The 23,764-nt window shown below is 47.1% G+C and overlaps 1 protein-coding gene across 2 annotated transcripts in view; it reads right to left on the bottom strand.

Moving 5' to 3' along the window:
- prrc2c (proline-rich coiled-coil 2C) overlaps positions 1-23,764 on the bottom strand; it is a 39,591-nt gene that overhangs the window by 2,509 nt on the left and 13,318 nt on the right. The window contains exons 12-33 of one of the 2 annotated variants that reach the window (XM_083767572.1): positions 23,517-23,689; positions 22,901-23,159; positions 21,590-21,800; positions 18,915-21,413; positions 12,495-12,646; positions 11,105-11,259; positions 9,202-9,613; positions 8,692-8,777; positions 8,362-8,562; positions 7,732-7,995; positions 7,057-7,149; positions 6,677-6,778; positions 6,169-6,337; positions 5,727-5,939; positions 3,700-3,920; positions 3,332-3,522; positions 2,864-3,095; positions 2,400-2,537; positions 2,064-2,264; positions 1,387-1,508; positions 779-968; positions 54-302 (exon numbers count right to left, since the gene is read on the bottom strand). In XM_083767572.1, coding sequence (XP_083623698.1) covers positions 54-302; positions 779-968; positions 1,387-1,508; positions 2,064-2,264; positions 2,400-2,537; positions 2,864-3,095; positions 3,332-3,522; positions 3,700-3,920; positions 5,727-5,939; positions 6,169-6,337; positions 6,677-6,778; positions 7,057-7,149; positions 7,732-7,995; positions 8,362-8,562; positions 8,692-8,777; positions 9,202-9,613; positions 11,105-11,259; positions 12,495-12,646; positions 18,915-21,413; positions 21,590-21,800; positions 22,901-23,159; positions 23,517-23,689 — 6,533 coding nt within the window. The remainder of the gene's footprint in view (positions 1-53; positions 303-778; positions 969-1,386; positions 1,509-2,063; positions 2,265-2,399; positions 2,538-2,863; positions 3,096-3,331; positions 3,523-3,699; positions 3,921-5,726; positions 5,940-6,168; positions 6,338-6,676; positions 6,779-7,056; positions 7,150-7,731; positions 7,996-8,361; positions 8,563-8,691; positions 8,778-9,201; positions 9,614-11,104; positions 11,260-12,494; positions 12,647-18,914; positions 21,414-21,589; positions 21,801-22,900; positions 23,160-23,516; positions 23,690-23,764) is intronic. The other variant, XM_083767573.1, reaches the window with a different exon arrangement.

Here is a 23,764-nt window from a genome sequence, read left to right as displayed (position 1 = left end):
TCCAACGACCGCGATATGAAAACATGCGTTACATTTCAGTTAGAAAAGGTTACCTTGAGGTCCTGCTCTACTGTCCGAGGTCCCTGCGCGCCCCTGGGTACGAGGGAGGGTCCAGGAGGTCCTCGGGGGGGCGGGTGCTGGCTGTGCTGAGGGCCGTGCTGCGGCCGGGGGTGTGGCATCAGACCTCCACCCATGTTGGGAGACATGGGAGGCCCCATGGGGCTGCGCTGGACGCCACCCGCAAACGAGTTGCCGTGTGGCGGACGAACCAGGGGAGAGACCATGTTCGGTTGGGACAAAATCTGTGGACACGAAATTTAATTTAAAAACAAATGGTTGAGGAAAAATGAACCTCCAACTAGTGTTCATTTTGACAGATTTTTTTAATGAAATGTCCTATAGTTTTAGTCATATTTTAGTCATCTTAAAGTTTTAGTCTAGTCGACTAAATATATTAAGATTTTACACTTGGTTGCAAGCTGAAAATAGCCGATCTAGAAGCTCACGTCACGCTGCCACACGTTGTGAGCTTGTAGATCGGCTATTTTCAGAGCGCAACACCGGTAGAGCAACAAACATAAAATAACTATCAGGTGAAAAAGAGCAGAAATACTACATAGGACTATACACACATGGGGAGTATTGGGAAGAGAATGAAATGAAAATAAAAATCATAGTTTATCAAAAACAAGACAAAACAAAAATAACAGCATAATGCAATAACAAGTCTCTCTCACACTCATTCAACTCATTCTGAAAAATAGATGCGTTTAAAAACCTGTGGTGGGGGGTTGAACTGTCCAGGGAACTGCTGAGTCATTCTCATGCCAGCAGAGCTAACCTGTGGGTTGAACTGTCCAGGGAAGTGCTGAGCCATCCTCATGCCAGCAGAGCTGGGCTGGAACTGTTTCTGGTACAGCATGCTGTTCATTTTACTGGACTGGCTGCTGGGAGAGGTGGAGCTGGCCCTGCAGAGACAACACCATAGGAGGGACATGTTAACAACACAGGGATACATGACGCCGTGTGTCAGTCATCTATGATGCATCTATGACGTATGACTCCATATATGACCAGGGTTTCAGCCCGATCTGAACCCTGTAGACTTCCAGAATAGAATCTAAGTTACAGATAATGTGAAACAAATACCCTGGTCCTATAGAGGCCATGCTGTAATTCATTCATTTATTGTAAAGTAAGGTTAAGAAGATCCAGTCTTGATGCATGGGTATGCTTTACGTTAGATGAGCAACTATATGGTCATAGCGCTAACCATTGACCCGCCACCGCTGCGTCCCGTGTGCGTTTATACTTATTGTTTATGGGTGTATAGATGTGTATGTGTGATAGCGATGTGCATTGTAGTGATTGTGTTGAGAGTCTGACCTGTAAGGGCTAGAGTCTGACCTGTAAGGGCTAGAGGTGGGAGTGGTGCTCCGGGCGCCACCAGGGGGCGTACCAGGCTTCATATCCATCCCACTGCTGAACAGCTTCAGGTCAATGTCCATCTGGACACACAGACACACAGAGGGTGATTGATACACCAGCCATGACAGCCGGTCTGCAAGCACATCATGTGCCATAGCGCAATGTGCTGTGGGCTTGTAAATAGCCAGTTTTGGTGCAAGATACAGCCAAGTATGAATGAGGCATTAACAGCTTTCTGACTGTGGCTCATAAATCTGTTCAGATCTCTGAGCCAAGTCTCCTGCAGGAGAGCACATCTGAAGTCAGTTAACAGGAGTTAACAGGAAAAAAAGATACAAGTGCATGAATCTTGAACACGGCTAAACTTGGAGAATCACTTTAGCTGGTACCAAATAAGTATGATAAACAGATTGGGGACTGAGTCAGTGTTCCTTGAGGGGGTTTAACCTTCCAAGTCTGAAAGTCTGACAGTATACAAAAGGAACCAAATGGACCCATTTGTGTACGGTTAGAGTTAAGGGGGGGGGGGGGGGGGGCGTTGAAATGTAAAGGTTTGAGAACCAAGACATGGGGGCCTATCTCACACTTACGACAAACAGACATGGGATGGGGGGGTTGGGACCATCTCACACTACCTTGCTGGATTGTGGAGGCATCATGTTGTGGTTGGGACCCATCATACCCCGGTAGGGCTGAGAGACAGGAGGCTGCCTGTTGATGCTGGGAGGCTGGACCTGGGGAGGGGTGGGGGGCAGCGCCAGCAGAGGCTGCTGGTGCCCACCGCCCGAGCCAAAGTTGGACAGGGACAGCTGGGAGCCGGGCAGAGGGACGGTCACCTGGTGGTTGGGAAGGAGGGAATAAGAGGAACAGACGTCGTTGGTGACCGTGCAGCGTTACGTGGCGGGACAAAGCATTTAGTCCAGTGTGCATAATGGTGAACGTGTATCTGTGTTGTGTTTTGCATGCTTTACCTGTTGTAATGCTGCATGCATTACCTGTTGCATTGCAGAGCTGGGAGACTGAGTGTTGCTATAGTAGCTACTCTGACCGTGTTGCTGCACCTGCCCCGAGTACATGTTGGAATGCTGATTCATCCCCTGCCGAGCCTGCTACACACACACACACACACACACACACACACAGTGTTACATAGGAGTAATGGCATCAATGGGATGGCTGCAACTAACTAACCAACCAACCAACCAAATGAATATATTTTTATCAACAATATTAGTTTTATAGAATTATAGCAAAAATAATGCTATAAAAAGATAATCAAATGGTGAATGCAAAGGCTCATCACAAGTAGCAGACTTAATATTTTCTTAGTGCCTAATCGACAGTTGGCATCAGTCAATTTCAATGCGGTATCATAGTCTAAAATCTGTAGCCATGTGAGCAGGAAATTAAAGAGTTACACGCCATTAGCCTGTACCTGCAGTAAGTGTGGATCAATTAGCTGGGAGCCTCCCATCCCAGACGGCTGGTTGAGCTGGGGCTCAAACAGGATGGGGATGTGCTGGGTGGAGGACTGCTGCTGGTAGGCTAGGCTGGACTGAGGCTTGCCCAGCTCGGAGGCCTGCACGCCGGGGTAGCTGTGTAGGGACGGTCCCGACAGCATCATGGAGGCCTGGGACAGGCTGCTCTGCATGAACGCCTGCTGAGACCTGTGGGAAAAGACATGAGTAGCGTTAAAAAAACGTTTCGCGTCTTCTTTGTGACAAAGGCCACATAACGCTGTGCAGACTTATTTTGTTCGAGCACCCGTTGAATTGAATCGTGCACCTCCTGACCACTACAGGCCTAGACATGAGCCTGGGAACAGTTGGTCTCTTTTGGTCTCAACTGGTGGAGTCAATGTGTTGCAGTGCCAAAGTAAATAGTCAAGGAGTCTGTGTTTTACCTATAAGGTTGCAGGGAGGAGCTGAACAGGTCCTGAGGTTGGGAGACTGGAGGTCCAGTGTTGAGCCCTAGCTGGGCTTGGTGTGTATGTTGGTGTTGGTGTTGATGTTGGTGTTGGTGCTGGTGTTGGTGCTGGGGCTGCCCCTGCAGAGGGGCGTAGATGGGGATTGGAATCTGTTGTACCGCTGTTGGCTACAGGGGGGGAAGCACAGAGAGACAAGCATGGATGGTAGAGGATTTAAAAACACATCAGTGTAAAGATCAAGTGTAAAATCAGCCATTACGACACCATGGCCTGCCAAAATACATTTCTGTCGACAAAATAAACTGTAGATTTAGCTCCTTGATGGCAGGACACTGAACTCCTACCTGCAGCACGTTCGTTCTACGCTGTATTAGATCAGCGTAATGGCCAACAGGATGCGAGTTGATGTCCTGCCGTCTATCTCCCGAACCGCTGTACTGTACCTGGGAGAGTCCCGGCTGGAAGCCTTGCTGCTGGGCCATGGAGGGCGGAGCCAGGCGAGGGTGTGGCGTGCTGAAAAGGTGGCTAGTGTCCATGTAGAAAGCTGGGATCTGGGCTGCAGAACCTGGACAGACACGATATTTAGAAAACAATCCAACTCAACAATTGCAAAACAATTACAGATGGGGTTATAGATAATTGAATCCACTAGACCTGTACGTGCCCGTCGCAGTCGGCCACCGGCCTACTTGGGAACGATGCTACTTGGGAACCTAATGATATACGTTGTCATAGCACCCGTTTTAACTGTCAGCCGGTGTCCCACATGGAGATCTGTGTATGTGCCTGTGTGTGAAGTGGGCAAACTGACTGAAAAGTGTTAGGCTGGAAATTGCACAGGTGAAAGGAGTTGGCCTCATTAGGCCCACTGGCAGAGCCTGGCCCAGGTGAAACTAAAGGAGTTGGCCTCATTAGGCTGCACTGCACTCCCTGTGGGGGTGTGGAACGAGTCTGTCGAATGTGAAGTCGGTGGGTCAAACGGTTCTCGAGTTACCGTACACGCACGCAGAGACGTGGCGCATTTATAGTAGGATGGCTTTACCAAAGACATTTTCTAGATGGAAATTAAACGAAAAAGGTAAACAAGTGCTGAATCCATAGATCCTGTGCCTGGGTGACCAGACTGTATAATTGAGCGGAAAATCATAAAGCTGTGATAATAATAATAATGGACTGCTAATAATGTGGGCCATGAGGGTCTACAGTACGTTCCTCTGATAAGAGGCTAATGAAGAGAGCCTCCCACTGGGTGGTGTTCAGCTCTGTCACACAAATAATAGTTTAATTGGGTTTTTGGCATAGAACAGTGGAGCATGCTACAAATTAAAAATGTGTTTGCATTTTAGGCTTCGTAATCACATGTAATATATTTTTTAACCCCTTTAGGACTGAGGCCAGATCCTACAAATGTCTTCTAAATCTTGACACTTCTCTGAAAAACCTATGTTTCCATAGTGGTTATCAAACTACAACCACAGGAACGCACTCAGGGTGCCGGCCCGATTCCCGCGAGTTACCGTGTGCGGGTCCCTCTACTGTACTGTAACTGTCACTGTACTGGCACACCCGAAAACATATATACAGTTAATATGTGCGTGTGTGTGTGTGTGTGTTAAGTTGAGCACAGATGGTGAAAAATACATGCGTAAGTGCTCAGATGCACCCAGCCAGCCAGGCAGCCACCCAGCCAGCCAGCCAGCCACACAGCTCCGTAAGGGAGTGGTTGCACCACTCAAAAAGAAATCGCTATAACAATACATATTTAGCCCCATGCTCGAATGCCCCCGCCCCCCTGTCAAAATCAGCTAATATCCCTAAAACGAAAGAAAGCAGCAAATGAAAGAAAAAAATAACTCTTCTTTTACTTTCTCTAATAACTACCTAAAACATGAACCTTGGTTGAAAAAAAAAAACTAAAGTTGTCCTTTAACCCATTCTGACCGGGCACCCATTTTGGTGTCAGCATCATGTTATGCTTTAGCTATTTAAAAATAGCAGATCTACAAGCTCATATCGCGCCACCGAGTGGCGCGATACGAGCTTGTAGGTCTGCTATTTTTGAAAAATCGAAGAGCGACTGAGATTTTTAGAATCTGATCTCAGGTCAGAATGGGTTTAATCAGACCAGTGTGTGTCCAGTGGAAACCTCGTGTGAATCTGATCTCAGGTCAGAATGGGTTAAAGCAGAAATAGCTGATCTACTTGTAAGCTTGTAAAATTTGACAATTAAGCAAAATAAGTGATTTCAAAAATAGCTATTAGACAATGATGTAATAATTGTGACAGGCCTACCGACTGCTCGAGATAATGCACTGTTTTGATCCTGAGAGAGGAGAGAGGATCATTGTTAGAAAGAGAAACGTTCTCTTACCTGCTGCAGACTGGGAGACGTAGACCTGTGGGGTCTGCTGTTGCTGGGGCAGAAGGGGAGGCACACAGCCCAGCTGGGAGAAGCTGCTGCCGCCGCTGGAGGAGGACAGACCTCCACCCTGCAGCTGCTGGGGCTTCACCTTACAGATGTTGGGGGGGTCGGAGGCCGTGGTGGTCTTGGTGCTCAGGGAGGAAGTGGTGTACGTCCCCGAGCCTGGAGGACAGAGGCAACGAATAAGAAAAACAAATCCCTGTCCACTTTTGCGACGTAGGTAGATCTGAACATACTGCTCTCCCCTACCCCGACAGCCACCCCTTTGTTACACACACACATTTTCCAGGACAATAACATTCTACATTTTAATGACACGGTCATTCTCGTGACTCAAACGCAGTATAAAAAGCACACGAGATCCGTGAAGGTACTTCGAGGGGAATGTTACCCGTCAGCGAGGTGCTAGGAGTCACCGAGGCCACAGGAATCTGAGGCATGGGCGCCGAGAAGGAGGAGTAGGAGGCGGTGCAGGAGGTGATGGGGGAGGTGGTGGTGACCGGTGAACTCTTCTCCACCAGGCTGGGGGAGTTCTCCCACGCCTTACGAGCCGACTCCATCTGGAGGAGACACACAAACAAGTCCCGGTTCATGACGTCTGCAACATTTATTGCACCTCCCTTGCCTAGCAACGCAACGTAAGCAATTCCTTGCTTACGTTCCGATCCCAAGCGGACGGATCGAGACGGATCACGTAACTGACTTGACGCAAGGGAAGACATTTCTCTCGCCCTCCGTTGCGTATGTCTTCTTGCGTCGATTACGTTACTTTAAGGACTGATTCAGTAGGTGAGCAAGTGAATGTGTGTGTACCTTCAGTGTGAGGTCAACAGTAGCAGTGAATGTGTGTGTGTACCTTCAGTGTGAGGTCAACAGTAGCAGTGTGTGTGTGTGTGTACCTTCAGTGTGAGGTCAACAGTAGCAGGGGAGACGGTGCTGAGGCTGGAGCTCTGCTGCAGAGCTTCTCGCCGAGGCAGGGGCAAGGAGTGGGGTAGCGCCACCTAGTGTTCAGGAAAGGTCACATAGCTCGTTAGGAAACACTGGTCTGGTTAGGAAACGGGTCACTTACAACTATATGGTTGATTCCCTCAGAGCTCAATTCTAATGGATTTTCTATTTTCTGCTTTTAGCTAGAAAATGACAGCAATCTTGAACCTGCTGGTTTTCATCTACAGCTAACCATTTGTTTCTTGACGATTATTTGTGAACTAGTATTGAGAACTACTGATCTAGGGACTGTGCATAGTATGAGGCCATGCGACCATACAGTAGTACTCACACTGGCCACCAGGCTGTCCTCCAGTTTGCTAACTCCTGTTGGAACGCTGTCAGCCATGGAGGAGGAAGGGGCTGTGTAGTCAGTTACAGACTCCTGGAGGGAGAGATGGAGGGACATTAGTACAGACACTTTATGAAGGGGCTGTGTAGTCAGTTACAGACTCCTGGAGAGAGGGAGGGACATTAGTACAGACACTTTATGAAGGGGCTGTGTAGTCAGTTACAGACTCCTGGAGAGAGGGAGGGACATTAGTACAGACACTTTATGAAGGGGCTGTGTAGTCAGTTACAGACTCCTGGAGGGAGAGAGGGACATTAGTACAGACAGAAGGGGCTGTGTAGTCAGTTACAGACTCCTGGAGGGAGAGAGGGAGGGACATTAGTACAGACACTTTATGAAGGGGCTGTGTAGTCAGTTACAGACTCCTGGAGGGAGAGAGGGAGGGACATTAGTACAAACACTTTATGCACTAGAACTAGATAGTTACACTGAAGCCATCATATCTGAAAGGGTTGCTGTTAAAAAAAAAAGCACATTTTGAGCTTGCAGATCTGCTACTTGTGTGACACTGTGATCAAGTAGGTTAGTAGGTCAGAATATGGACATATGAGGTTTCTGCCCGACCACAACGATATATACATCCATTGGCTGTATAGTGAGCCAATAATGGTGTACCTTGGAGTTGCTGGTGTACTCTGCAGAGGGGACCGTGATCATGCCCTCGATGAGTCCACCCATCTCTGGGACGGTGGCATCAATGATTATGGGGGGGCTGGAGTCGGTGGCTCTGCTCACTAATACTCCTGCAGGCGCCCCCGCCTCGATGCCCTCGACTTCACCTCCACGTGCGTCTTTGGCCTTGCGGTTCTTTAAGGAGCGCTCTTTTCCAATGGGGCCCGGCTTATACTCCTTGGTCTCCACGGGCTCCATCTCCGGGAGCTGGGAGAGAGATTTCAAAGATTAGAAGATTGTTTTTTTCCTCCCTCCAAGGTAACTTCTCCGTTAGATAGATAAGGGTGTCGGCAGCTATCAGCACTTTAAAAGCAGGACTTTTAATAAGATATGACATAAACCATTCTGTACTTTATCTTGATTTTGGATTCTTCATTCACCGTAGGATCTTTACAAAGCTTTTCACATGAACATTCTCTACTTTCTTATCTTGTTTTTGAATTATTTCTTCATTCACTGTTAAGGGATGCAACTAAAACAAAATGTATTCAAGGCTTCACAGAGTGTAATTTGGGAGTTTAGTAAAATGTAGGCAGACCATACCATTATGTCACATTTCAAAGCAGTACTTACCAGTACCTTCTGTGTCTTGATGGGCCCGGCTCGGGGCTGTTTCTGTCTCTGTTCTTTCGGAGCGGGTAGTTTGTTGTCTGAAACCGTCTCCAGCAAGGCCGGGACCCCGTCACTGTCTGTGCTGCCTGCAGACGAGGGGGCTCCAAACTGAATACTGTCCATACCCAACTCCACTCCGCCCTCCGTTCCAGACTTCACACCCTAGTAGAGAAAAACAATATATTTCTTTCCCCCTTTTTTTTTTTGTAAATGAAATAATATTTCTCTTTCATCCACATTAGCTTTCATAAAAGCACAATGACACTTAAAACATGTGAAGATAAGACATACCTCAGAGGTGACTGTCCCGGTGAAGGATGTGAGAGGTTTGTTCCAGGCACTAACAGAGGGGGGCTGGGGAGGGCTGATTGGGCCAACTGAAAATATACATTCACATTACTTTCACTGTACAAAAACTAAATCTCCCACGTTTAGTACTTTTCTGCAATATGAAGCACGCCAAAGCATCTTCCGAAACGCTTAATCAAAGACATGTAAAAATAAAAATCATTATCTAGAGCAGGGGTTCCCAAACGTTTTAGATCAAGACCTAAGAGGAATGAGACGTTGGCCGGGACATGAACTACAGAAAATAGCTGATCTACCAGCTCACTATGCACAGCGGCTCGATGCGAGCTTGTGGATTTTTCACCACCACCAAAAAAAAACAGATAGGAAATTATTTGATATTTTTATATTTATTCATGAAATACTTTAGAAGAATGTTGGAATATTCACCTGTGAATTCACCTGTGAACACATAATTGGTTAATGCAATGTAGAGAACTGGGGGCTACTCACGTTTCTTCACATCAGGCAGGACGGTGGAGCCGGCGGCCTTGTTCTCCCACAGCTCCGTACCCAGAGTGCTGTGCGGCTGCGCGGGGGCTGGGGGTAGTGTCGTCTTGGAGGTGAAGTCCATGGTGACGGGAGCGGGCGCTATGGAGGGTAGCGGTGCGACCGTTCCTTCCAGAGTCTGCGGAGGGGCGGCGGCAGGCTGCGAGGGGGCCGGGTGGGGATGCTGCGGGGCAGAGATGGGTGGTGGGGGCTGGGGGACAGGAGCTGCTGCAGGCTGAGGCTGGGCAGCCTGCTGCTGCTGCTGCTGTTGTTCTTGTTGCTTATGTTGTTGTTGTTGCGATTTCTTAGCAAATCGAGGTGGAAGCTTTCCTCCACTACCTCTGCCTTTTTCACCAGAGCCTTTCTTTCCCCAGTTCTGTTGGGAGAAACATTTATATTAGTAGCTGAAGTACCCGGCACACAAAGAGTAATTATGCTAATGACGTGTATACAATTCAAATTAGAATCAAAACCACTGGGCTTGATGTGTATAGGCGTCTTTAGGTCTTTTTTTTTGGGTTGGCCTTTCCTTCTTCAGCGTACTCCTTGTTTCGTGCATGCGCACTGACGTTCACTTACTTATTTACGCCCCGACTAGAATGGCTCATAACTCTAATAAATCTAGGGCGTCTCTCCATTGTTTAGACCAAAAGTGCAATGTTCTGTCTTCATTTTGACTCCAGGAAGCATCTCGTTTGGAATATGAACGCTTCTAGAGAGACTTTAGAGATGTACCAGACAGTGTGAGGTACAGTAAGAACACTAGATAAAGTGCCAATCGGCACAGGTCTCCACCAGGATTCTTCCTCAGCCTAGTGGGAATATGCGTGCACAGTTTCATCGCAATCGGACGCTGCGTTGACTCGTGAGGAGTTGTGGCCATTTGCTACTCCTGAAAACTGTAGGAGCAAATCGTGGCCAATCAGGATGGAATATGAGAAATCAAACAAACCTGTGTTGATCACATGACTATGGAGATCATGTGTACCGATTTGCGTGAAATTTGGATAAAATCTGAAGGAGTAATAATAGAAAATGTGTTTTACATATGTGGGCCTCCTGGTGGTGCTATAAAGAGCAGATGTGAAAAATTCCAGACAAAGGTTTTTCCTTGGCCTCTAGGGAGTTGGCATACAAAGTGATCCACAGATTCGTGCAGTTAGAGGTAAAAACACTTTTCGGCCAGTTATAGCACCACCTTGAGGCTGAGTTGAAATTGTTCATGTGGCATTTCGTCCTCGGCCTAGTGGGAATGTGGGTGCACAATTTCAAGGAAATCATGCGATGTGTTCATGATTTGCAGCATTTTGTTTGAAACTGAGCACTCCTGTGAACTTTGGAAGCCAATCTTAACCAATCAGGATGGAGTCTGAGAAATCTGAAAGACCAGTTTCGTTGAATGGCTCTAGAGAGACTGTGTACCAATTTGCGTGATGTTTGGACAAAATCTGTAGGTGTACTGTGCACAAAGCGGCCTCCTGGTGGCGCTATAACAGGCCGTTCTGGAAAGTTTGGGGCAGAGGTTCATCATTGGCATCCAGGGAGTGTGTGCAAAATTTGGCATCGACCGGGTTAACGGTGGCCGAGATTAGCTGCTAACGGACGGACGGACACACGGACACACGGACGGACGGAGTGCAAAACATACTCTCCCCACATGCCTTCGGCCTGGTGGAGACAATAAGATTATGCCTCCTGGTTTTGGGGGGTAACGGAAGGCATGGCTTTTCAGAGTAAAATCTGCCTCATCATCTGCTGGCACTCTAGCTCCATTATTTTGAAGAATTCCCCGGCAAAAAGAGCCCGTCTGATTTCACAGGCAGGAAGTGATGCACGCATCGGTGTGTCAATGGACGGTTCCTCTCACCTGGGTGGTTTGCTCCTCCTTTTTCCGTTTCTCCTCGTCTTGCAGGCGTTTCTGCTGTTTGCGTGACACCACCTCTGTGAATCCGTCGTCGTTGGGGTTAGACTGGGAGTCTTCCATGGTGGTGACCTCTGGGTGGTCGTCAATAATCACAACACCTTGAGGGAAGGGACCGAGATGGGGTGGATTTTGGTAGTGGCAGTTACAGATTATCAGAATGCACTACTTAGGCCTTGGTAGAGTAGTTGCTGCTGGTACTGCTTGATCCTACTATAAATGTATAATAATAATATATAATAATCCAAGTGGCACCAGCTCCAATTCGCATCTCATTGTAAATAGAATATCTAAACGTGTGAATCTTTTTACAATGACGTTATTTTTCAGAAAGGAAGCCATTGAGGGTTAAAATGGGTCTTAATGCTTCCAACTCGAGTAGAATTATTCTGTACAAGTGTCCATGACAAATAAAATATATGATGTGGAGACAATAAAGACTATTATCATCATTGAAGGTGGTAACAGTCCATTTGCTCAGTACATTTTGGGGGCATATTTAGAATGTGTGCAGGGTTGAGTATGTTTGCATTAATGAGGATTTAGTTGACACAATGAAATAAAATGGCGATAGTATTCCGTGTGGGGCAGACGGCCTGTCACAGACAGATTTGGGAGACCAGTAGCTTTGTTGTTGCGAGGAAAGCGGTAAAATGAGACTTTCGTGGTTGTTTTAGTCTTAGATTTAGTCCGACGGAGCGTCACAGTATAACTATAGGGACACAAAAGTAGGACCCGGAAGTATCTCTGGAGGGGGCGCTCACGTCACGGCTAAAATACTGAATAGGCAAGACCTACCCAGTTGTACTGGAATTTGGCAGAACTACCGCCAAAAGAAGTTACGTTGAGACTTTACAGATTTCTTTACATCCCCTGTGCATGTAACCTGGTGCCGTGAGGGAAGTGTATACAACCCGGCCCATTAAAACACTCTGCATTAGGTCACTAGCAGGCTTTTCTCCTCAGAAATGAGAAAAGGCTATGAATGAGGATCATTTACCTAACATTTTTTTCCTTCTCAGCCTCAAAAACTACCATCTGAAATTCCTACGTAATGTACTGTAAATTTAAGACAATATCCTGATTATATATTATTAGGAACCATGGATACAAATGAGTTGCGGATGTGTGCTTAATTGCTCATGTCTTTAGGGCTTTGTTTAGTTCTGTTCATATATACACAGTACACACACTGCAATGATGAAAACACGAGTGTTTGCGTAAGCCACCGAAACCCACGTTACTGTGTCATCGTAAAATAATGCGCATAAACTAACGCAGACCCTTTTCAAGATATCATGGAAGAAATCATGTAAACATTTGCAAGTCCACTCACTGGCATAGTTGTTCAGGTCAAACTGAGAGAGTGCATTCTCCTTAGGTTTCTTGGCAGCCTGTTTGGCTTCATCTTTGCGGCGTGAAGACTGATCTTTGGCAGGCCTCTGACCCGCACCACCCAACGCTTCTGGGTTCTGCGGACCTCCCGCCCTGTCGGAGACAAACACACAGATTTAAGCCCAGGTTAAACTTCATAATGTATAAGGCCTCTTTTCCACTATGGGGTGGAACAAGAACCAGAACTAGAACTTTCCAGATCCCAGAACTACCAGGAACCTGTGAAGTTCCAGAACCAAGTTCTGCTTCCGTTTCCATATAACCAGAACCCAGAACTTTCAAGAACCTGTTAAGTCTGCCACCCACCCCCCCCCTATTCCCCCACTGCTGAGTAGCTCGGCCGGCAGCCCCCCCCCCCCCCATGTGGCATTTTATATGCCACATGTGCCACAGCTGTGGCAGCCACATGCCACAGCTGTCACATATATTTCCTATATATAATACATATACTGTATATGCACATACTGTAGTTTATATGAACATGGATATATGCAGCATACATTATATATAGGCTATATTTGCCAATATGGATTTCCTTTCCATGTGGGGAGTGGGACAACAGTAAAACACCCGTTTTAAATGCATTAAACCAGTTGTTCTCCAACCTTTACCTGTCTACAATATTTTGCTTAAACTGCAAGAGAAAAATTTATCTCATATAGGCTATAGCTCATATGATGATAAATGATAACCCACCTTTTGAATATAGCATTTAACATTGTGTGGTAACTACTTTAACCCTGACATTCTGATACTCTGGGCATGTCATTATAGGCTAAGAAGAAAGGACAATTGCTGATCTACAAGGTCACAACATGCCATAATGTGTTGTAGCTTTTCCCCAAAAATAAGTTTTGATAAGTGACTTATTTTAAAATGTGTAGCACAGTGGAATAGAGTAGACAATATATGACACGTCAAGAGTCTATTAGTACTGTAGGCTATACATTTGTGTTCTGGTAATATCATTGATCACTTGTTTTGCATGTCCGTGGCAAAAATAAAACATTAATGCAAATGTCGATCACATGCACAAGCTGGCATAGTGATGCCCCCGGGTGCAGATAGCTGCTGTACTATAATGGTTATTGGTGGTGAAGGCAATACTAATAATGTTAGTCTGGATATGTGACAATAAAACACCTTGAACCCTTGAACCTTGATATATCAAATCCTGTGTTGAGGATCACACAAGAATAGCATGCACTTTATGAACAAAATAACACCCAAACCAGACAATTAATAGGTTTCATAATTACAGTCTGCTTGAGGTGTAATGCCGCTTTAAACAAAATAGCAGACAGTGGCACTGGTACATATCTGAACTCATCTTCTCCTCCTACAGTGCATGTCAACCACATTACCACATATCAATCGTTGCATAGAAGCAGCATGGTTTTGTTATGCGTACACACCCATGGTACTGTGCCAAGATAACTCACAAATCAAGATAAACGCACGCACACGCAGTCAAGTTGTCTTCTACCGATGTTAACCATCTCAAACCCTCACCCTAACCTAACCTCCCACGGGACAGCACACCTAACCTACCTAACCCTTAACGCTCACCAACCTTAATCCGGTCGTCTTAACCCATTCTGACCGGGCACCCATTTTGGTGTTGGCATCATGTTATGCTTTAGCTATTGAAAAATAGCAGATCTACAAGCTCATATCGCGCCACCGAGTGGCGCGATACGAGCTTGTAGGTCTGCTATTTTTGAAAAATCGAAGACACTTTTAGAATCTGATCTCAGGTCAGAATGGGTTAATAATGAAACTGTCAGGATGTAATAGACATTCTTAGAATCTGATCTCAGGTCAGAATGGGTTAACGCACCCCTTATGTCTAACCAAAGGATGCCTCCCGAGCCACTTCCAATGTGATTGAACTATAGGCTCTGGGGCTGACAAATATTAGCCCCAATGTTGAGTAAATCAACAAAGGTGTGGCAGCACCAGGAGAGTGTGACCCAACTTAATGTGTTTTAAGAGTCTGTTTAATTATTTAATAATTTCGTTTTATGAAGGTTTACAAAATAATACTGTGAATTAATTGCACTAGCAAAGTGTAACATGCAGTGAGGACGGAACGTTTGTTCTATCCCAGGTTCTCTGGGGTCCCAATATAAGGAGCGCAGCTTCCGGTTCCCCTCAATTACATTCTGGAAAGAAAAGCAACACTCATTGCTCCGTCTTTATCCCCGTTTATTCAGGTGCAGTTTTATTAATGAGGTACTCAGCAGCCCTGAGACCCGTAACAGAGGCTTGTCATGTCAGCTGTCAATCAATCAACTCAATGAAGGCCAATGGAAGACGATTTATTGGGCTGTAAAACAATATGCCCATTTTGACCTATTTTGTTTTTCCTCGCGAATATTTGATGCTGCTGCTTCCAGCAGAGGCCCACAGCAGAGCATACCCTGCTCTACGCAGGGTATGGCAGCACCCTGGGTCCTAAGGCCTTCAGGAGGCTGAAACCCTGTACTGGCATAAGCCAGTTGGATGGCCTCCTGCACAATACATCGGGAAAGCCATACTTTAGTAATAGGGTTTCCTTTAGCTCTGGTACCCCATGTCACAAATACCCATACCCTTCCTGAAGGGAGATGTCTTGGTCATGTACAGTCTGAATATTTCATATATTTTGTCAGGTGTGCGCAGACAACAAGTCTGACTCAGCCTTTTTACACATTACCACATTTAACCAGACAAGGAAGGTAAAAAAAATATATATACAAGGAACAAGGAACTGAAAAATTATACTCTGGGAAATCGAAACAATAAAGTTCCTTTAAGGACAGTTCCGTGAGTGCTGGTATTCTCTTGTTTAACAGGTTCTTCCCAGACCGTGCACCCGATAAAAGACATTAAGATGAATTGCAGTCGTGCCTGCTTCCTTGATGCGTAGTGAGACGAGAAAAAAGGACGAGACGAGAAAAAAAATGTGATGAGAAATAAAAGACGAGATGAGAAAAAAGACGAGACGAAACGAAACGAGAAAAATGAGACGAGAAAAAAGATGAGAAAAAAGACGAGAGGAGCTGTTTTGGGGGGAAATAGTATACCATCTAATGGCAATTTCATTGGAAAAAAAATGCTGTCTGTATTACTCTTATTACACTATTACACTATTATACTTATTACACTATTACACTAATATACTTATTACACGATTACATTTATTACACTTGCACTTATCGGATTGAGGGAACATAGGGCTGAGGGAACATAGTAGGGATGTCAGGGGTTAACCGGTTAACCGGTTAGCCGACCGTTAAGAAACATCCGGATATTTTTATCAGCTTTAACGGTTAATTTGCATAATAATAAATGCGTGTTCTGATCTTAAATCCCTTTATTTTAGATCGTTTTTAGTAATAGTACAACATAAACATTACAGAGACTGTAGTTGTCACTGTACAATACTTTAAAACAGTTGTCATGTTGCACACATGCCTAAAATTGCTATTTGCGCCGCCCAGCTTGTCGCACTCCAGGCTGCATGAACAGCGCTCGGGCTCTGTTTTCTGCCCCCTCAATGTCCCCGTTCTCTGTTGTACTTCAATGGCTAGTTGGCTACAAGTTACAACGGTAGCTTTGCGGTAGTCAAAATGTAAGCGAGTGACAGCGAGACGAGATGAACACATGTCGACCGTATCAATGCAGAGACCTACATTATTAAATCCATTATTGGCCATTTGGCCTGGAGGGAGAACGTTTACAGCCGCCGCTGCCGCTTCCTCCTCCTTCTCCTCCTATCCGTCTCCACACTGGCACGGCTTACGGCTATCAAAAGTTAGCCATGTGCTATCGATGTTTGAGGGTTTTCTCGTCAGCGAAAAGTCAACAAACGGAACACGGTGACATGCATGCTGATCTTCCTTAATAATAAAAAAAGGCTTAGCCCATGCGTCCAGTGGCTTTATAGGTATAGGTTGCTCGGATCTGGACTGGATTTATTTATGTTTTGTTGGACTAGAACCGGCGGACCTCTGTACTGTAGACGCGCAGATGCATGCATCATGCAGATGCGATGCGTTGTTTATTGATGATTAAGCCAGAAGCCTACAACAATTTATTTATATTGTTAAATGTTGCTTTTTTGTTTGTCTTTTATAAAAGGAGCATAAATAAATGTATGCCATTCGTCTACCAACTTTAATTATGTAGCCTGCTATACATGCATATTACATTTGGGGTAGCCTATTAAAAAAAGAAAAAAATCAACCACTATCAGTTAATGAACCGGTTAATCCTAACGGGTAACCGGTTGGGAAACTATCCGTTACTGACATCCCTAGAACATAGGGTCTGTTTTGAAATGGGAGAACATACTAGGGCTGAGGGAACATAGGCATGACCCCAAATTTAATTCTTCCAATGTGTAGTATTGTGTACAGCACATTTCTAGTAATGATATGCCTAATGCCTTGCCCTGAAAAAGAAAGAAAATTCTGTTCTGGCAATTTAGAATAGATCATATGGCGCTCTCGCGCGCGAGCACACACACGCAAACACATACACGCACGCACGCAAACACATACACACGACACACACACGCTTTAAAAATGTCTACATTGACTGCCTGCCAAAGGTGTGGGATTTTGTTCAACGCCGTTGGCCGGTAGGAGCAGAAAGCTGCTTCACCGTGTTTTTTAGTTGCCATATTTAGGCACATGGAGCAGGCCAGCAGTGGAGGACCTGATGGAGCTGTTTGGGACTGATAGTCATATAGGTAGGAAGGTGCGAGAACGTTGAGAGCTTTATAAACAGAATTTTAAAAATCAATCGTAAAACCGGGAGCCAATGTAGTGAAGCAAAAAATGTAGTCATAAATGATGTTCTCATCTTAGTTTTAGTTAAACTAAGAGACGGGGACAGGAGAGGTAGCAGAGCAGGTAATGAGAAAAGCAATTACAGATATCACGTGTTACTGTCAACAGTCAAATTGGCCGAATGGACCTTCAATGTGTCGTGAGCACATTTAAATATAGATTTTTAGCAGTAATAATTCTATCCTGGTTCAATTATAATTTGAATACACCGGATGTGAGTTAGTTACCAGGTGGAAACAGGCCAAATAAGTAGTTTGCTGTGGGCGAGGGTTAATAGTGTAGGAATTAAAGGAGACAAAAGTCTCTAGATAAAGAGGATGTTGTTAAGCAGTAGCACATGACCAGAGTGACAGTCATGTGATCATGAGAATAATTAAATTAAAACACAAGTCACATATACTAATCCAATCAAGCCATTTCAACCAGGGTTATGGCATAACAAAAATTAGGGGCACTAAAAAAAACTCATTCATTCCATAGCACGCCCCAAAGAGATAGTCAGCAGCCGTATCCAATAACTAAATAGAGATTGCAATTCAAATGTCACTTGTTCCGACCAAAACAGTCTGCAAATGATTCACTTGGCGTGTCCTAACTCCAAGCAACTTGGAAAGGCAACACAACAAGCACATAGCACGTTATACATTTAGACATCCTTCAAGGTGGCGGAACTCAATGGATTTCAGGGTCATGACTGGAGGACGGAGGAACAAGAAGCGTGTTGATTAGGAGGACCCATGACCCGCTTAACAACCTGCAGGAGTCCCATATGGTGTAACAGAGAATGCCCTCCCTTGCCGGCTTCCCACTTTATGAATCAAACCCCAGTCTCCACAGTGGTGGGGTGGCTGGTGGGCACCCACCTGCACCACCAGGAATCCACAAACATGGCCAACCAATTCCAAGGGTTAGTTCTTACTCTATATAATCACCACCCTCCCCCTGTGCAAGTGAACGTAAGTGCACAGTATGCAGCTAGATTGATTAGCCATTTAATGGACATACAATTCATCAGGAATGTTTACATAGCACTGCCTTTCCTCCGAGTTCAGGGTCAATTTGTGTCCATGTCTGGAGTCATTTCGTTTCAGTAACAGAACATGACAAGCAAGGCACAACTAGAGTGTTGAGACAAGTTGGCAGATGGACAAAGTGTTTTCATTCTATTCTCCAGCAGCAAGGCCACGGCAGAGAGCAGCAGCCTAAAAATAAGCACTGTCGACTATATTTAACTACACGAAAACACTTTGGCCAATTATAATAGCCAAGCTCTAGAGAACGAGATATAGAGGGGGATGAAGAGAACATATTCAACAAACTAGAGTAATGAATTATGAAGAACCTACAGGGAAATACTACAGTACACTGCATGAACTACTATGCACTTGCTAATGTGGCTGAATAACCCTACAGTAACTGTTGTATTCAGTGTACACTGCTCAATGACTCTACTTCATTGTGTAATGTCAGCAGATGGTATTAAATGCTTCGGAAGAGACAATAGCCTGTTTTGTGTAACTTACCCTCTGCGGCCAGCTCGGCCTCCTCCTCTCCGCTCTCCCTTTGCGCCAGCGTAGCTGCGGCCGGTTTTGGCCCCGCTGTTTGGCCCTCTCCGGTTCGGTCTCTCTGTAGGCCTCTGGCTGGAGAAACTCCTCTTAGCTGCAGCAGCTCCAAGCAGTTCTCGTTTGGGTGTCACCCCACCTTCGGGTGAGGTTTTATTTGGGGTCACGGAGCCCTGAGGAGGTGCAGGTGCAGGAGGAGAGGAGGCGGCGGCTGCTGCGTTAGCGGCCTCCAGTGCGCCCCTCCTCTCCTCGCGCTCCCTCCGTTCGTTGAAGTCACTGCTCTCGGAGGCAGTTTCCCATTCCTCGTTGGCTTGGTCTGAGGAGTTCTGATTGGACAGGTCGGGTGACTTGGTGCCGACGGCAGTGACAGTAGGGCTGCCTGTATCAGGCAAGCAGGCTTCTACAGCGGAAGGAAGGTCAGCAGCAGATGCAGTGGCCCCTGCTTCTGCAGGCACAGTGACGGGGGTTCCTGGAGCTCTGGATAGTGTTGGGGAGAGTGAAGCGGGTGCTGCAGCAGAAGAGGCAGGCACCGGCGGTAGAGAGGCAGGAGGACTGGTGCCGGGCTCTCCAGCAGCCAGCCCCGCAGCCTCCCTTTCCTTCAACCGACGGAAGCGAGGGGGTTTGTCTTGCCTTGGGGGGCGTGCTGGTCTGGGCCTTCGGGGCCTCTCTCTGTTGCTCTGGGGAGCTCCCTCACCAAACTTCTTACTGTCATATTGTGGGGGGCGTCGGTCACGGTCACGGTCATGGTGAGGGCGATCGTATCTGGAGGACGTGGACTCTGTGTCCTCAGGTCTGAATGTCTCCATGGGTTTAGAGGGCCACTGAGAGGAGGACTCTCTAGCCGACGTCCGCCTGAGAGGAGCCGAACGAGGGGCGCCGCGCTCCCTTGCCACTCCTCGTCTACTGTACATCCCTCCTCTACCTCGCCGGGAGGGCTCTCCTTTAGGGAGGAAGCCTGGCTTAGGCCTGCCTTCATCATCCCCTCGTGGCCCACCTTTCTCCCCCATGTGAGGAGGGCCAAAGCCTGGCTTGTGTGGGCCAGGCCTCACCTCCCCTGGCAATTCCCGCCTGAGTGGTCGGCTGGGTTTGGTGCTAGGCTCGCGGTCCGAAGGCCCGGTGTCGCTGGCGGACTCCCTCCCACCCTCGCTTTCTGAATCCGTGTTGGAACCTCTGCGTCGCCTGCGTTTGGGCATGACCTCAAAGTCTGAGCTCTCGCTCCGTGTCTCGCTCTCCTCGCGGTTGCGGAATGCAGCAGAACCTCCAGGAGCAAGATCAGAGCGTGATCTAGGCTCCCGGTAAGGGTAGTCTCCTCTGCTGCGACCACGCTCCCCCCTTCCCCTTCCCCTCCCTCCGTAGGTCCCTCGATAGCTCCGCCCCCTGGCATAGTACTCCCCTCGGCCACGTGCTTTGAAATTGGGATCAATGGGCCAGTTCCCCTCTCGGTCCCTGTCCCTATCCCTCTCTCTGTCCCTGTCCCTGTCCATCTCCCTGTCCCTGCCCATCTCCCTCTCCCGTTCTCTCTCCCTCTCCTCTCGTCTGTAAGAGCGTGGAGGCAGGTTTGACTCTTTCCTGGAGGGCAGTTTAGGCTCATGGTGCTTGTCATTGCTTGGTGGCTTGTCTGCTTTCTCTTCTTGAGAGGAAGAGGTTGGGGCTCCAGATGAAAGCTGAGGGTCTCTGGGTCTCTGAGAGATAGAGGAGGGAGTTTCCTCTGCAGCTTCTCTCTTCCCCTCAGCCTGAGGCCTGGAGCCTTCGGACACAGCCGCGGCTGCAGAGGGTGCTTTGGCCACAGTTTCCTTCTTCGGTCTCTCTCCCCTTTCTCCTCTCTCGTGTCTCTTCTCTCTCTCCTCCCTCTGCTCCCTCTCCTCTTTCATGTCCCTTAGAACAGGTTTCTTTATTGGCCCAGATCTGCGGAGAGGTCTCTCTCCCCCGGGTCCTTCCCTACGCCCAGTCCCAGACCTCCCACCCCAGCGCAGCTCAGCCTTTTGTTTATTAGGAGCCGGCAAGGGCAGCTTCTCTGCTTTGTGGAGCCCATCGGCAGGCGGCGTAGCCCTGTTGTTTGTCACAGCAGCCTGGGAGAAGGACTCATTTCGCGATTTATCTTCTGCCCTCTCCCCTGAGTCCTGGACCTCTAGTGATTTTGCTCCCAGGGGAAGACCCTCGAACCTAGGCTCATCCAATTTGAGGGAGTGGCTGGATCCGTGAGACACACTCCTTTGGAGCATGGCTTGGCCGAGGGCTTCCACCTCTTCTCCACTGGGAAGGCCTGGCTCCTCAGGGTCAAAGCCAGAGCTGACCGGTGCCCTGTCCAGAGGCCCAGGGGCATCCTCTGGGACGTGGCCGAACGCAGACAAGGACTCTGTGGGGTCCCGAAAGAAGTCATTTTTACGAGAGTCCATTGAGCTATGGTCTTGCTGGTACATGGGTGAAAGTCCCCTGTCCAGATCTAAACCAGAGTCCATCCTGCAGAAGAAAAACATGGGGATGAGAGTTGTATTCAGAAAACTATCAAAAAGGAAGAACCAATAAAGGATTGAGGTTTTCTGCTATGCATCAACCTTTAGTCCAGCAACAGCGAGGGAGGGACTGGATCTGTGCAACCGCCCTTGTTATTTAAACTTTCTGCTGTGCATTCTCACCTGGGTTCCTTGCCGTCATCCCGACCTATGGGAGGAGTGACAGACGGTAAGGGTTCTGACTGAGGATATGGTTCAGACCCCCACACCATCCGTGGCTCCGAGGGCAGACCGTGGTCTCGGTTGGGTCGAGTCAAGTGGTCAAAGGAGTCAGAACTGGAGCTCGAGTTGTCTCCGGGATCCCTGCGCACAATCTGCTTAGGAGGCATCCTCCCTGTAGAGGACAGCAATGGAGGAACCATGATATCAGGACGACAGTATTTATATTTAACAGAGGATACCGTTTAGGGATAATTATTGTTTATCGTGATAAAAGAACGCTCACAATAATGGTATCGCAGAGATTTACATTTATCGTGAAATTGTCCTCCGTTACATACACTAGGAAGAATTAGCTTTTTGTTGAGCTACAAATTCAGCATCACTTAAACCCTCGGTTCTTGATAAAACGAACCTGTAAAAGCGCATTTGGTACACTTCACTTGCACAAATCGATTTACAATAAATCATCCCATCCCTAAATTAACATTACCGGTACACTGATTTGGTTGTGCGTTTCTACTGGAATTTCTGCTTTATTTAACCCTTCTGGACAGGAACCCCTCTTGGGGTTCTATACAGTATGTACAGTATTAAAAAATGACAAGAAATTGATGGTGCTATATAAATATTTGAAGTTTTTCAGAAAACTTAGGTCAGGATTTAGAAGGCTTTTTAGAATCGGCTTCAGTCCAAAATGGGTTAATAGGACAGTATAGGATAATGTGGGAATGACAAAAAAACTAAAGGGTAGAACAGTTTGCAAGCTTATGTGCTGGATTGCAAACAATGACAAATGGGTCATGCGCTACGCATATGCAAACTGTTACAGCTACAAGGATTCCCTGAATTTCACCCCCCAATTCTGCGACTGCACACACGTAGCGATACCAATATCACTGCGTGGATATTAGTCTCGTCCCTCACAGTATTATATATTTTTTCCTGCAATGTCCTGCCCCATATTTTCATACTGGGCCCCGGTTGGTTATAGCCTGGTTCCAGAATGTGGTTGGCTTGTCGACAATTGAGAGGGGCAAGAGTTGCCTGGGGCAATATGCATTGTAGGCAGACGAAGGCTGGCTACGCGAGGCTAGTGCACACCTATGCAGCACGTCACTAACCAGGATGCATGCTAGGTGGCATGTCCATGAGTCACTAACCAGGATGCATGCTAGTTGGCATGTCCATACTAACCAGGATGCATGCTAGGTGGCATGTCCATGGGTCACTAACCAGGATGCATGCTAGGTGGCATGTCCATGAGTCACTAACCAGGATGCATGCTGGGTGGCATGTCCATGGGCGATCGTCCTGATATCATCCGCGGGTCCATGTAGGACTGCATCATGATCCAGCGGGGGTCAAAGCCCATGGAGGCCAGGTGTTGGTGGTGGGGGCCCATGGGCTGATACATGGAGCGGTGCTGCTGCTGCTGTTGGGATGGTGGGGCTACTCCACCACCTGAGGGGGATACGGAACGTCCAGTCTGCTGCTGCTGCTGCTGTTGCCACTGCTGTTGTTTCATCTGCTCCTGTGTGAGATCAAGAACAATGACAACATGGTTAGAAATTAAGATCCAAGGTAGTGCACTAACAAAATTGATCCCCGAGTAAACTTAAAAGCATTTAAGTAGCTACTAAAGATGAAAGTTATACTACATTTAAAAAAGGGGTCATATTTCACTCAAGCAGCCAATTTACAATTTTGGCCATTAACAACAAAGTGTATCTAAATAGTAAGTACTGATACAAAGAAATAAGGAGTGCTAGGGGTTGAGGTGGAGTCAGAAGAGTTTTGCGACTGTGGTTGTAAGATTGGGGGAGGTCATTCCACCGCTTGACACACAGGAGGGAGAAGAGTACAGGTTGCTCTATACAGACACACAAACCTGCTGCCTGAGGAAGCGAGGAGGCAGAGACTTCTGGAATTGTTTGGAGTATCCCGAGGTAAGAGCAGGCCGCATGGCGGCCCCAGCCTCTCCCTCCAGCTCTGGGGGTACCACAGGGCTGTCCTCCCCAGTAGGGGGTTCCACACGTGGCACAGACAGGTGGGGCTCATCCACTGTTGGGAACACACACACACACACACACACACACACACACACACATACATGTATTTGGAATCATGTATTTGGAA

The sequence above is a fragment of the Protomyctophum parallelum genome (genome assembly GCF_964188405.1).
Source record: "Protomyctophum parallelum genome assembly, chromosome: 6".
Lineage (NCBI taxonomy): Eukaryota > Metazoa > Chordata > Actinopteri > Myctophiformes > Myctophidae > Protomyctophum > Protomyctophum parallelum.
Note: the sequence above shows the minus strand (reverse complement) of the source record. Positions and strands in the feature narration are given on the sequence as shown.